This window comes from Sciurus vulgaris, assembly GCF_902686455.1.
Source record: "Sciurus vulgaris genome assembly, chromosome: 8".
Classification (NCBI taxonomy): domain Eukaryota; kingdom Metazoa; phylum Chordata; class Mammalia; order Rodentia; family Sciuridae; genus Sciurus; species Sciurus vulgaris.
In genome coordinates, this window is record NC_136468.1 from 65,379,051 (window position 1) to 65,394,471 (window position 15,421).

Consider the following 15,421-nt stretch of genomic DNA (forward strand, 5'->3'; position numbering starts at 1 on the left):
GAATGAGAAGAGCAAAAACAAGAGAAGAGGGAAGTAGAGGAGAGGGGGAGTGAAGAGGAAATATCAGAGGGGAGAAAAAGGGGAGGAAAGAAGAGGAGAGAGGAGCCAGAGGGAAGTAAAAGGAGGTGATGCTTGGGGATTCCCCATATAGGGGTCTGTTCTGGACTTTTCCAGATCTGTTCAGCTGGACCTAAATTTGGAACCTCTGAATAAGGTTGAGAATCTCAGAATAAATGAAAACCTAGTCCACCTTTCAATTGTGGGTTGAAAAAAATCAACTAGACATAAGAATTTTCTATGCTCATTATTTTATCAGTTAAGATCCAATAAGGAAAATGAAAACAACTCTAGAGTATGCAAAACTGAGGGAATTTAATTATAAAGGGAATTTTCCATATCTGTGGTAGACAAACTGAGAAGCTAAATAGTCTAATGGATTCGAGTTAGTCTAGAGCTTCACAGTAGTAGGAAGCCACTACTGCCACTACACTGGAAGAACAATGAGAAGAGATGGGGTTTTTGAATCTGAAGCAGAAGTCACCCAGAAGAGCTGAAAGCACAGCAGGCCTGCTCAGAGAGTAGAGCACAAAGGTAATGCAGCTGATGATGATAATGCAAGAAAGAGGGTTGGGGGATGCCAGCCTTCCCCTCTACAAACCCTCAAATCCCTCAAAAATGCCTCATAAGTACCAAACTCAACTTGGAATCTAGCTGACATGGGTCAAGCACTGTAGCAGAGCAAGGGGAGGTTGTGGCATGAATGTGTGACAAACACACCCAATGATATAGGAGCAGAATATCTGCAGGAGTTGTCTAGGGCAGGGGACCTAAGGCAGTTTTCAGGATCACCATACTCCAGCAAGACCCAGCAAGGCAGACATGACAATGCATCTTAAAAGCTTGAAGGAGCCTAGAATGTGGGACAAGGAAGACATATCAGATCTACTTAGACAGGAAACTGAAGACAAGATGGGTCCTTGGACACCTCTGTGAATTCCAGCCTATACAAAGACAATATTCAGAAGACCAGACACTGACTCCACCATAATGAATCAACTACATATAAACTTCCCATGCCAACTTGCATATTACATTTGGATAAAACTCCATGGAAGGAAGAGGAGACCGTCTACTAGAATGGAGGCTTAATCAAAGTGCACATGGATAAAGACAAGAAAGAACCTAGACCAGTAACAGACACACCCTGCATCTAAAAGAGCCCACTGAATGTGGGGGAAGGACACATAACACAAATGTCTGTAATGCAGTGAGAAACAGATCATGTTAAAAATATACTGAGGCTGGATATGCACATAGAGAGGTCCAATATTTGCCTGCCAGGGCAAATATTGCCAGGGCTTCTCAGAAAGATCTCACAGACAGTTAATATTGGCTCTCTCAAGTCTTTGAGGATGAATGGGAATTTAGCAAGAGAATGAGGAAGGATTCCTCACCTCTGCTGTTTTCCTATATCTTTCCCAAAGAACTGACTTTCAAAAGGAACCTGTATATTTCTTACTGAACTACAGTCCATTAAAGTCTTTCAGAAACATGGTCAATCTCTCAGGACTTACCCTCATTTGATCTGGTAAATGAGGCAGAATTAGTAGATATGGCCTGGGTTTCAACTCTGATGAGTAGTATCCACCACTAATAGGAAATGAGTTCCTTAAAAAGTATCCTTCTGTGGACCTGATGGGGCCATTTCTAGACTTTGATATTGAACTAAACACATTTCAAGGCACTTAAGTAGTTTATAGAATGTATAATAAACAGGAAAAATATACTTAAGCCACTTAAAATATATTATCTGCACCCTAACCAAACTTCTTTGATAAAACAAATTTCAGACTCTCATGTAATACTTTGATCTGTTGGAACTTTGCTGTGTTTTTTTGTTTTGTTTTGTTTTGGGTTACTGGGGCTTGAGCCCAGGGGTTCTTTACCACTGAGCTACATTCCCAGTCCTTCTTATTTTTATTTTGAGACAGGGTCTTGCTAATTTGCTGAGGTTGGCCTTGAACTTGCAATTCTCCTCTTTCAGCCTCCAGAGTCACTGGGATCATACTGCTAGATTTTGCTATTTTCTAAGCACAGAAATAAGACTTGATTTACAAATAATATATTTACAAATAATAATATTCCTAAACTTTGTTTATAATCTAATAACTTAATAAAGCTAATTGTTGTTCTCTGATATTTACAAAGCAGAAAATGTTTATATTACAGAAAAAATAAAAGTAAATTAAACTGTTTTGAATATCTTTTTACCTCATTAGAGATGACTGTTCCAGAAAGATCTAAAGATATCAAGGAAAAGATGTTTACAATATATTCAATTCCTTGGTCAGTCAACTGTTCACAATTTCTTAAACTCAAGTAGTTTAAATTACGGCAGCTGAAGGGAAGCAGCATAAAGAATTAATTTTAGTTTTCAATCACATCATCAGTATCAATTTCTTGAAACAAGGATCTTCTTTTTCTGAACACAAATGTAAACATAAAGGTAGAAAATTATGGCATTTGCAGGCAAATGGATGAACTTGGAGAATATCATGCTAAGTGAGATAAGCCAATCTCAAAAAACCAAAGGACGGATGATCTCCCTGATAAGCGTATGATGACACGTAGTAGGGGGTGGAAAGGAGGCAAGAATGGAGGAAGGAGGGACTGTATAGAGGGAAAAGAGGGGTGGGGGGGGGAGGAAAAAATAACAGAATGAATCAAACACTATTATCCTATGTAAAAGTATGACTGCACAAATGGTATGCATTTACTTCATGTACAGAGAAACAACATGTATCCCATTTGTGTACAATAAAAATAAATTAAAACAAAACATAAAGGTAGAAATTAATTTGGCATTATAGAGTTAGATAAAAGTAAGTTAGATTATCGTGACTTTCTTTTGTTTTACTTTGCAAATTTTAACAAGCAAAACAAACAAACAAAAATGTACACAATACTACCATGTATGTACCACAATGAATAACTACTAAAAGTGCAAAGTTAAGGTCCTCACTTAATCATTACAAGTTTGCTGCAGGAATTGGATTTCATCCTTGGAGAACACAAGGCCTCTGCCAAGAGGATAAAAAATACTCCTTGGGAATGCTGGAGTAAAGGTTTGCATACAAACAATGCGTTTGAACAGTACAAAAAAATCACACTTATCTAGATTTTCATTACTTTATGAATAACTCCATTTCAAACTTTCTCTTAGGTGACAATAATAAAAAACATCTCAGATGTAATCAAAAGATTAGTTCAGTCTATGACTTTATCTTTGATTTGGTTTCACTGAGGATATGAGGATTGGATCAGCTTCTGGGCATGTTCTCCAAAGGGTTAGAGTTTTTGATTTTAGGTCTAACTGTGATCTCTTCTATTAGCAAATATACAATTACTTATGCTGTGTTATATAGGATTTCTTTATCATACCGCTCTGATAGTTTCATAATAGAGATATCACCCAGTTGCATACAGTTACTTAAATTGAGTTCTCTTATCCTTATGCTTGCAGGACCATCAAGAAAATGCCTTAGTCCCACATCACCAATCCTGTAGAAAAGAGTGAGAAAAGCTTCACTTATAATTTATATGTATATGAATATATACACACACATATACGTAGGCATTAAAGTAATAGTTTCTATAACCAAAATATTTTAAAAATAGAAAATAATATCTGTATAGTGGTATTTTGTTAACATTTTAAAACCAAATTTATGTAGGATTTAATATAATAGAAAAGGTATACATGATAGTAATTGGAGAAGTATTAATAAAAACATTATTTACATTCATTTGCCCATTTAATTAGGTGGCATAATAATTAATAACACAGTCTCTTTCTCTCAGATTAAAATGTGATCAGATTAAGCAAACCCACCTATGATTTCTATAAAAGAAAAAGACCAAAATTTAGGAAAGGGAGAACTAAGACATACGAACTACTGCCATAATCTTGAGGAATTTTCACAAAACACAAGGTCAATTCTGCTGGATTGGAAACTCAGTAGGTGACCTATGGGTCCTTTCCTTCTGAGTTAGAGAAAACCTGATACTGGAAGAAGACCTTGACCTCAACCTTCCTACACTGTCCCAATCAGAAACACCCAGCCCTCCCTACCACGTCAGTCCTGCTTCAGAAGTGGATGGAGATCTATTTGGCCCACCAATTCCATGTCTTCCACTGGGACTCCTACTTCTAACTTCAGAGACCACCAATTCCTTTTAAAGACCATTTCAGGAAATAAATCAGGATAAAAAATTATACCATTGTAAACCTAAGAGGTGGGTGTATAGCCAGGAAGAGCATTGGGAGCATTACAGGCTGGTTGCTGATACCTTCTATGCCCTCCTTTTGGTCAGATTTGCAAAGAACTGAGCAGTAAAGGCAGAAGGTGATATCCTGTTGGAGCTGAATGGACTGTAATGTGAATAATACCCTGCAGTGCCAGTACTTGGGAAAGCAGTTGAGGGCCTGGTGAGAGGGTTTGGTAGGGGACATAGGGAGGAAGAGAGTCTAAATACAACCAATTAACTTATCTACTGGCAAACACCAGGACTGGAATATTCACTGAGAAATGTTTTCACTAAAAACAAAATATGGCACAGGATTTGTAAGACTGAAAAAGCATACCATTAGAAAAGATTTTAAGAAGAAAACAGAAAAACATTGGAACATTTTGAGAAAGAGGAGACAGAGAAAGAGAGAGAAGAGTAATTAACAGAACTGACTAAAATAAAAATAACCTAAGTTGCATTCTGTGATGAAAACATGGCAGCTAGAGGTAAGAAAGATGACAAAGAAACCAAATAAGAATAATATCCTAACTTGATAAAAATAATAACCTAATTGAAGGCATCAAAACCAAAATTGACCTTTTTGAAAGTAGAGAGCATATTTGAAAAGTTCATTTGGAATGTTAAAGATAGGATGAATAATTTAAAATAAACAAGATAGAAAATAAAGAACCAAGATTCAACATTGAAATAAAGATTCTTAGAGATGGAAGATGACAGAGTAGGGAAAGCTGCATTCCAAGCTGCACTGTAGTGTGGAACCAAAGCAGCAGGTACATATATATATATACGTATATATATATACGTATATATATATGGTACATATATATATACGTATATATATATATACATATATATATATATTGAGCGAGGTGGGTAAAAGGGGCTTTCATTAAAATTTAATATTGGACATTCAAAGTGGCTTAGGCACTCAGAAATTTGGGTATAATAAAAAGGAAAGAATACATTGGAGCCAATGCAGCAGTTCAATAGGCAATACTGGCACAAATTCACCACAGAGAGAATGACAGGGAACACAGTTTTGGTACAGAAAAACCTGAGATAAAAAATGCTGCCTAATCGTAGCTGATATGGAGACTGCACTGAATGCTGGTGCTTGAAAAATGGGTTCTGTATCTCAACTGGACTGAGAGAGCTGAGGTGGAGCTATTTTGGGGCATTGTAGGACCTGGGAGACCGGGGGAGGGGGAAATAAACAAACAAACAAACAAAAACATAGTCACAATACCCTGGCAGGTGCCTATTGAGTTATTTAGGCTGGGTCTAGCAGATATGAGTAAAATAGGCACATAGTAGACTGCACCCAGGGGAATTTGAGTCAGAAGGGTGAGGGGGAGCCCAACTCAATTTTCTTTTGTGTCTGGTGACTTATATGACCAGCTGACATGGGCTGGGAGTCTGAGACAACAGGCATGAATACACTCAGGGACTAAGGCCAGGAAGGGGAATCATCCCCGCTCCTGCCCCACAAGTGAATTACTTAAGAAGCCCCTGAGAACCAGACCTATATCAGAGATCAGCTATTGTCCAGCCCTGAGATGGGTCAATCTAGTCTGGCTAAAGAAGGTACCACACAACAAAACTCCTGAGACCTAATTAGATGTAAGCCCCATCTGCTGGGGCTTGAGTGGGTGCCTCAGCCCCAACACCCCTCATAGCACGCTGCAGAAGCTATACCCTGGGAGTACAAGGAACTAATCCCTATGGATGAAATGCCAACTGACAGTACTTCCTAACCCATTTCACCTCACACTGGTGAGTAGGAAGGCCCAGTCTTATATCAAGCAGCTTCAACCGTAGGCTGCTCCAACAGGTAGTCCAGAGAGCAACACAAAAACAGGAAGGGATACAAGAATTTTGGGACAACTTTAAAAGACCAAACCTGAGGATCGCTGGGATGGAAGAGAACATGGAGATATAAACTAAAGGCATAAAGAATACTTTCAGTGTGATAGTTATAGAAATGATATAGACATCCATATATAGGAGGCTTACAGGACTCCAAATAGACCTAGTCAAATAAGAAGCTTTCCAAGACAAATCATAATCAAAATGCCTAACAAATAAAATAGGAAAAATACTAAAAGTCATGAGAAACAGCGGGTCACATTTACAGACAAACTAATAAGGCTCACTTCTGATTGCTCAGCTCAGATTCTAAAATCAAAAAGGGACCGGAATATTTCATTATAGTACCTGAAAGAAAACAACTGCCTGCCAAGGTTACTATGCCCAACAAAGCTCAGTTTCAAATTCAAGGGTGAAATAAAAACTTTTCACAACATTAATTAACTAAAAGAATTCATGAGCACTGAGCCAGCACTACAAAGAATACTCAAAGATAAACTGCACAGAGAGAAATTGAAAAACAATTCCCAAAGCTCCCAAATATAGGATGTTCAATAGTAGAATAATTCACTTAATGAGAATCAAGACAAGGATAAAATATAACACAAAAATCAAAATGGCTGGAAACTACAAACATATCCATAATAACACTGACATGTTAATGGTCTCAGTTCCCCAATTAAAAGACACATTTGAGCACAATGGATCAAAACCAAGATCCAACTATATGCTGTTTACAAAAGACTCATAGGCAAGACACCCAAAGGCTGAAGGTAAAAGGATGGCAAAAAATATTACATGCATATGATTCAAGGAAATAAGCAGGAGTAGCTATTCTCATACCTGACAAAGCAGATTTTAAGCAAAAATTAATCATAAGAGACAAATAAGTCCACTACATCTTAATAAAGGGAATAATCCAACAAAGATAAAATGACAGTAAACATTTATGCTCCAAATGTCAATGCACCCAATTACATGGGAAAAAATTCTCCATGACATTAAATCCTACAAGGACCACAACATAATAACACTGGATGATATTAATATACCCTTATCTCCAATAGACATGTCATCAAAACATAAAATCAACAAAGATATCACCAACCTAAACAACATTATAAATCAGATGGACTTTATGGATGTCTACAGAATATTCTGCCCACAAGTAGCTGAATTTACCTTCTAGTTGCATGTGAAACTTTTCCAAAATAGATCACATTCTAGGCCACAAGAATGTTTTGGTTTAGATGTATTCCCCAGAAGCTCACATGTGAGACAATGCAAGAAGATTCAGAGGATAAATGATTGGGTTATAAGGGTCTTAACCCAATCAGTGAATTAATTCCTTGATAGGGATTAACCGAGTGGTAACTGCAAGCAGGTGGGGTGTGGCTAGAGGAAGTAGGAATTGGGGTATGACTTTGGGTATATGTTTGTATCTGGCAGTGGAGACCTCTCTCTCTGCTTGCTGATCACTATGTGAGTTGCTTCACTCTGCACTCTCTTTGGCCATTATCTCAAGGAATGGAGACTGCTGTCTATGGATTGAGATCTCTGAAACTGAATCCTCAAATTTTCCTCCCTTATGGTTGTTCTGGTCAGGTCCTTTAGTCATGGTGGTGAAAAAGCCAACCAAAACAAAGCAAATCTTAGCAAATACAAAAAAATGATATAATCCTATATACCCTATCATATAATAATGGAATGAAGTTAGTAATCAATAGCAAGAAATAGAAACCACACAAGCACATGGGGATTAAACAATACACTCTCACTCTCTCTCTCTCTCTCTCTCTCTCTTTTTTTGGTTGTTGTTGGTAAGTGGGACAATTTATTGACTGGAAGAAAAAAAAGATAAACTGGCATTCCTAACATTCACAAGGGGCTATTACAATATTCTTAGCAGATCTCACTTCTTTATACATATTTGAGATGCAAAATTCCATCTTAAACTGAAATAAATTACAGAAACATGAAACAACATGGAAGAGACAACAAAACATTGAATCGAATAAGCCAGAAACAAAAAAATTCATGGTATAATACAATTTGTAAAGTTCAAAGCCAGGTAAAAATAATCTATACTGTTAGAAGTCAGATTATCTTTGCAGAGCAAGGAGACATTAGAAATTGGGAGGGATCATGATGAGTCCTTCAGGGATGGTAGTCGCATTTTATTTCTTGATCTAAGTAGTGGTTACATAGATAATTTGTTCCATTCATAACAATTCATCAAAGTATATACTTAAAATTAGTGAACTTTTCTACAGACATGTTACTTTCTCACAAAATTGGAAAATCATAATCCACAACTATACCACAATATTGGACAGTGATGTTATTAACCATGTAGCTATTATCATTTCTTCTTTATATATGAACTTGTAAATTATGTATGATGACCTAGTTTGAAGCATTGTTTTGTACTTCTGCAAGTCCCTTAAATTATTTTATTCTTTTACTAGCTATTTCTAGCGAATTAACAACCTCTGTCTCTTGAACATAAGCAAAGTCTGATCTACAATTAAATGTGGACTGACTTACACACATTGCTCATTGAACAATACTCTCTTAAATGAAGAATGGATCAAAGATGAAATAAGAACAGAAATCAAGAAATTCTTCGAAATGAAGGAGAACAGAGATACAGTATATCAAAATCTCTGGAACAGTATGAAAGCAGTTCTAAGAGGAAAATTTTTAGTACTGGGTGTCTACATTAAAGAATTAAGAGAGATCCCAAATAAATAAGTTTATGCTCCACCTCAAAGGCTTAGAAAAAAATTGACCCCCAAGCCAGAAGGAGACAGGAAATAATTAAGATCAGAGCTGAACTAATATTGTCAAAATGGCCATACTACCAAAACTGCTATACAGATTCAATGCAATTCCAATTAAAATCCCAATGATGTACCTTACAGAAATAGAGCAAGCAATCATGAAATTCATCTGGAAGAATAAGAAACCCAGAATAGCTAAAGCAATCCTTAGCAGGAAGAGTGAAGCAGGGGGTACCGCAATACCAGACCTTCAACTATACTACAAAGCAATAGTAACAAAAATGGCATGGTATTAGCACCAAAATAGACAGGTAGATCAATGGTAAGAATAGAGGACACGGACACAAACCCAAATAAATACAATTTTCTCATACTAGACAAAGGGGCCAAAAATATGCAATGGAGAAAAGATAGCCTCTTCAACAAATGGTGCTGGGGAAACTGGAAATCCATATGCAGCAGAATGAAACTAAAGCCCTATCTCTCACCCTGCACAAAAATCAACTCACAATGGATCGAGGATCTTGAAATCAGACCAGAGACCCTGCATTTTATAAAGAAAAAAGTAGGTCCAAATCTTCACTTGTTGGCTTAGGATCAGACTTCCTTAACAGGACTCCCATAGCACAAGAAATAAAAGCAAGAATCAATAACTGGGATAGATTTAAACTAAATAGCTTTCTCTCAGCAAAGGAAACTATCAGCAATGCGAAGAGAGAGCCTACAGAGTGGGAGAAAATCTTTGCCACCCATACTTCAGATAGAGCACTAATTTCCAGAATATATAAAGAATTCAAAAAACTCTACACCAAGAATACAAATAACCCAATCAACAAATGGGCTAAGGATATGAACAGATGCTTCACAGAAGAAGATCTGCAAGCAATCAACAGACATATGAAAAAATGTTCATCATCTCTAGTAATAAGAGAAATGCAAATCAAAACTACACTAAGATTCCATCTCACCCCAATTAGAATGGCGATTATCAAGAACACAAGCAACAATAGGTGTTGGAGAGGATGTGGGGAAAAAGGCACACTCATACATTGTTGGTGGGGCTGCAAATTAGTGCAGCCACTCTGGAAAGCAGTATGGAGATTCCTTAGAAAACTTGGAATGGAACCACCTCTTAACCCAACTATCCCACTCCTAGGCCTATACCCAAAGGACTTAAAATCAGTATACTACAGAGATACAGCCACAACAATGTTCATAGCTGCTCAATTCACAATAGCCAGATTGTGGAACCAACCTAGATGTCCTTCAATTGATGAAGGGATAAAGAAACTGTGGTAGATATATACCATGGAATATTACTCAGCCATGAAGAATAAAATAATTATGGCATTTGCAGGCAAATGGATGCAGTTGGAGAATATCATGCTAAATGAGATAAGCCAATCTCAAAAAATCAAAGGACAAATGATCTCACTGATAAGTGGATGGTGACACATATAGGGGGTGGGAAGGGGGCAAAAATGGAGGAAGAAGGGACTGTATAGCGGGATAATAGGGGTGGGAGGGGCGGGGGGAGGAAAAATAATAACAGAATGAATCAAAAACTATTACCCTGGATTAATGTATGATTACACAAATGGTATGCCTCTACTTCATGTACAAACAGAGAAACAAGATATATCCCATTTTTTACAATAAAAACAAATTAAAAAAAAAGATCAGAGCTGAAATCAAAGAAATTGAGAATAAGAAAAAAATATACAGAATCAAAGAAACAAAGAGTTGTTTCTTTGAAAAGATAAATATGATTTATAAATCTAGCCAAGTTAATCAAAAGAAAGAATGAGAAGACACAAATCAAATCAAAATCATCAAAGGAGATATCACCACAGACCATTCTGAATCCAGAGAATTATCAGAAACAATTTTGAAAATGTATACTCCAATAAACTAGAAAATTTGGAAGACAGTGTCAAATTTATAGATACATAGGACCTGCCCTAATTGAATCAGGAAGATATAGAAAACCTAAACAGACCAATATCAAGTAGTGAAATTGAAACAGCAATTAAAAGCCTTCCAAAAAAGAAAAGCCCAGGATTTGATGAATTCTCAGTTGAGTTCTACCAGTCCTTTACAGAAGAACTAATACCAGTCTTCCTTAAATTACTCCATGAAATTGAAAGGGAGGGAATACTCCCAAATACTCTTTATGAAGCCAGTATAACCCTGATACCAAAACCAGACAGACACATCAAGTAAAGCAAACTACATACCAATATCCCTGATGAACACGAATGTAAAAATCCTTAATAAAATATTAGCAAATCACATTAAAAATACATCAAAAAGATAATAAAGTATGATCAAGTGGGGTTCATTCCAGGATTCAAGGTTGGTTCAATGTATGAAAATCAATAAATTTAATTCATCACTTAAACAGAATTAAGGACAAAAATCACATGATCATCTCACTACATGCAGGAAAACCTTTGATAACATCCAACACCTATTCATGATGAAAACACTGGAGAAACTCGGGATAGAAGGAACTTACTTCAACATTATAAAGGCCATTTATAACAAACCCAAAGCCACGTCATGCTAAATGGAGAAAAACTAAAACAATTTCCTCTAAATTCAGGAACAAAACAAGGCTGTCCCCTCTCACTACATCTATTTAATATAGTTCTTGAAATGCCAGTCAAAGCAATCAGACAAGAAAAGGAAATTGAAGGGATACAAATAGGAAAAGAAGTCAAACTATCTCTGTTTGAAAACAAAATGATCCTACATCTAGAAAACCCAAAAAAAATTCTACCAGAAGATTTTAGAGCTTATAAATGAGTTTAGCAAAGTAGAAGGATACAAGATCACCACCCATAAATCAATAGCTTTCCTATAGTACAACAGTGATTCAGCTAAGGAAGAAATCAGGAAAACCAGCCCATTCATAGTAACCTCAAGAAAATTTAAATACCTGGAAATTAATCTAATGAAGGAGATAAAAGAGCTCTCCACTGAAAATTATGGGATGCTGAAGAAAGAAATTGAAGAAGACCTTAGAAGATGAAAAGACATCCCATGATATTGGATAGGTGGAATCATATTGTCAAAATGGCCATATAGCAAAAGCAATATTCAGATTCAATACTATCCCCATTAAAATACCAATGACATTCTTCACAGAATTAGAAAAAAATTCTTAAATTCATCTGGAGAATAAGAATATTGGAAGAATAGAGACTCGAATAGCCAAAGTAATACTAAGCAAGAAAAGTGAATCAGGAGGCATCACAATATCTGATCTGAAATTATACTACTGAGCTGTAGTAACAAAAATAGCATGGTGCTGGCATCAGAAGACACACAAAGACCAATGGAACAGAATAGAAGATACAGAGAAATATTCACAGACCTACAGCCATCTGATATTATTTTGGTGCCAAAAATATTATTTAGTTTAGACTTTTTAACAAACGGTGTTGAGAAAAGCAGGATAGCCATATGTAGAAAAGAGAAGTTAGACCCCTATCTCTCATCCTGCTCAAAACAAAGTTTCTATGGATAGGCATTAAGATCACATGAATAAGTGTTCACAATTAAGATTGTCAAATACACGAAGGTATGAATCACTGTGAAAATGGGTCACCAGAAATAGCAAAACAGATTTGACAAATAATTCATACATAGGAATTATCAGACACAGAATATTAAATTACTACAAAGTTACTACTTATAAAATGTTTGAAGAAATAAATAATTGAGTCAGAAATATGAGCAGGAAAAAACATGATAAAATTACTAGATTTGGAAAAACTTTCAGAAGTAAAAAACACAGGCATTGAAATAAACTCAAAGGGTATACTCAGAAAAGGATATAATCAATATTTTGGAGAGAAGTATGGAGCTGTAAGATAACTGTGAAGAATAACAGTGGGGGAAAACATGAAAAAATATGAGTGTATAATCCAGGGCAAAAAGACAGAGGTTTAATATCAGTTTCAGATTAGATTTTTTAAAATTTACCTATAAAAGATTCACCTAAAACAGTAAGCTTGAGAGTCAAAGAATATGTTTTGTTTTGTTTTTTGGTACCAGGGATTGAACCCAGGGGCTCTTAACCACTGAGCCACATCCCTGACCCTTTTTGTTTTTATTTTGAGACAAGTATTGCTAAATTTCTCAGGGCCTTGCTAAGTTGCTGAGGTTGGCTTTGAACTTGCTATCCTCCTGCCTCAGTTTTCAGAGCCACTGGGATTACAGGCATGTTCCACTGTTTACAGGCATGTTCCCAGAAAAAAACTGCATTTTTGTCAGATATTTCAGTTCTTTAAAATGGAACATGTATAAAATTTTTGTATTGTAAGTTCTCACAACACACTTGGACTGCTGACTTTCATGTTTATCCCACCAACCAATGAGCTTCTTGATGGGAGAGAGGGGCATGTCCTGGATAAGCAATATTTCTTGAATCCACAACTGAATGGCTTCTTACCTTACACAGTTTGCCAAATTCAACACAGTCAGGTGCTTCAAAGGTGAAAGTGATTTGAGGCTGCCATCAGTTATTCCCTTGCAGTCCACCATGTAAATGTGATGAATATTTGGATAATTCTTGTCTATAAATTTGAAACATGCATCAGTAATCCTTTTATTTCCTGCTTAAAAGAAGAAAAAACAGGTACTGTATACACAATGCTACAAGAAAAAAAGTAAAAAATAAGGTTGAACCACATTTTGATATCACAGACCTTCAAATCGAATCTTTTTGAGGTCCACAAGTAGAAAGAGCTTTGAAAGTACCATCAGAAATATGTGGTGAACCAATGAAACCACTGATGTAATACTTTGACACTTCTCAACTAAAGCCTTTAGAAGAAAAAAAGATGATTAATAAATTAAACATAGTATACAAAACAAATTTAGCAAGGTAATGATGTCATATTTTTCCTCTCAATATTACTGAACAGACACAGTACCTATTAAATTTCCCTAATTTCAAAGAAAATGGGATTTTTTCAACATATTTTAATACGCTCACATTTGAGTTATGCAGAGGAATCAGAATTAAATCATGTTACAAGATTATGAGAAAATGGAATGCTGAAAAAAATCACTACATTTGGCAGTTTAACATAGAGAAATAAATTTAAACTAAGCAAGTTTGTGCCTGTTTAGTACTTGGATAGGAAAATTAAAGTTAAATTTTGTATTTAGGCTATAACATCACTGAAACAAAAATATTCTAACTATGAAACAAGGTTTCTTAGTATTTTTAAGGATTTAAATGTTCAAGTGTTTTTGGAGGGGTGTGTGTGTGTGTAAATTTTTAAATTATTTTCTTACTATTAATTAAAATGAAAATGTTTCAGTGATTCAAACCATTAGAATGTGTACTCATCTAATGAGACTGAGAAGAAAATACACTTTCCACTACTTACTTTTACACAGTTGTCCGTCAGAGTTGGCATATCATTGATGGTCAGATGCATGACTCCAGAGCAACTGCTTGCAATGTTCTTGAAGCCTTGGACTGAAATCTGAATTGCACAAAGTAAGAATTTTAAGTGAAAATCAGAGGAGAACCTATTAGTATGGCCTCTAATAAACCCCCAAGATATTAATAACCAAAGGTATGTCACCATTTAATTGCTGTTTTAAAACTGAAACCATAAAAATATGGCATATATAACAGGGGAAGAAAGGATCTAGTCTTGATATATTCTTTGTTATATCACGTTTTTTAAATTTCTTTTTATTTTTAGCTGTAGATGGACACAATATCTTTATTTTATTTTTTTATGTAGTGCTGAGAATTGAACCCAGTACCTGGCACATTCTAGGTCAATGTGCCACATTCACTGAGCCACAACAACAGCCTTTATTATATAATGTTTTGATGAGGTAAAATTCACATAACAACTATTACTTAAAACATTTAACTATCTACAATGTTGTGCAACCACTATCTGTATCTAGTTCCTAAAATTTTTCATTAACCCAAAAGGAAACTGTAAAAAGTTGCCCCCCCCACATATGCCCCTTTTCTCAGCCCTGGCATCACTGGTTTGCATTCTGTCTCCATAGATTGACCATCTGTGAATATTTCATATAAATGGTATTATGCAATCTGTGTCCTTTTGTACCTGACTTCTTTCACTTATCATAGTGGTTTTGAGGCTTAACCACACTGGAGCATGTATCAGTACCTCATTCCTTTTTATGGATTTATTACTTTTACTAATAGTCTAACATATGGATATATTACATTTTGTTTATCCATTTGTCTATTGATGAATATTTGAATTGTTTCCATATTTTGGATATTTTGGACAGTTTTGCTATGTGTGCACAACTATTTGCTTGAATGCCAATTTTCAATTCTTTGAGGTATATACCTAAGAGTAGAATTAATGAATTCTGTAATTCTAAGTTAACTTTTAAAGGAAACACAAAAATTCTTTCTACTGTGACTCTATCATTTTACATCCTTACCA

The 15,421-nt window shown here is 35.7% G+C and overlaps 1 protein-coding gene across 1 annotated transcript in view; it reads right to left on the reverse strand.

Moving 5' to 3' along the window:
* FBXL13 (F-box and leucine rich repeat protein 13) overlaps window positions 1-15,421 on the reverse strand; it is a 250,107-nt gene that overhangs the window by 54,721 nt on the left and 179,965 nt on the right. The window contains 7 exon segments of the mRNA XM_079150237.1: window positions 2,272-2,398; window positions 3,442-3,561; window positions 13,420-13,582; window positions 13,676-13,700; window positions 13,702-13,754; window positions 13,757-13,793; window positions 14,366-14,464. Of these exon segments, the coding sequence (XP_079006363.1) occupies window positions 2,272-2,398; window positions 3,442-3,561; window positions 13,420-13,582; window positions 13,676-13,700; window positions 13,702-13,754; window positions 13,757-13,793; window positions 14,366-14,464 (624 nt within the window).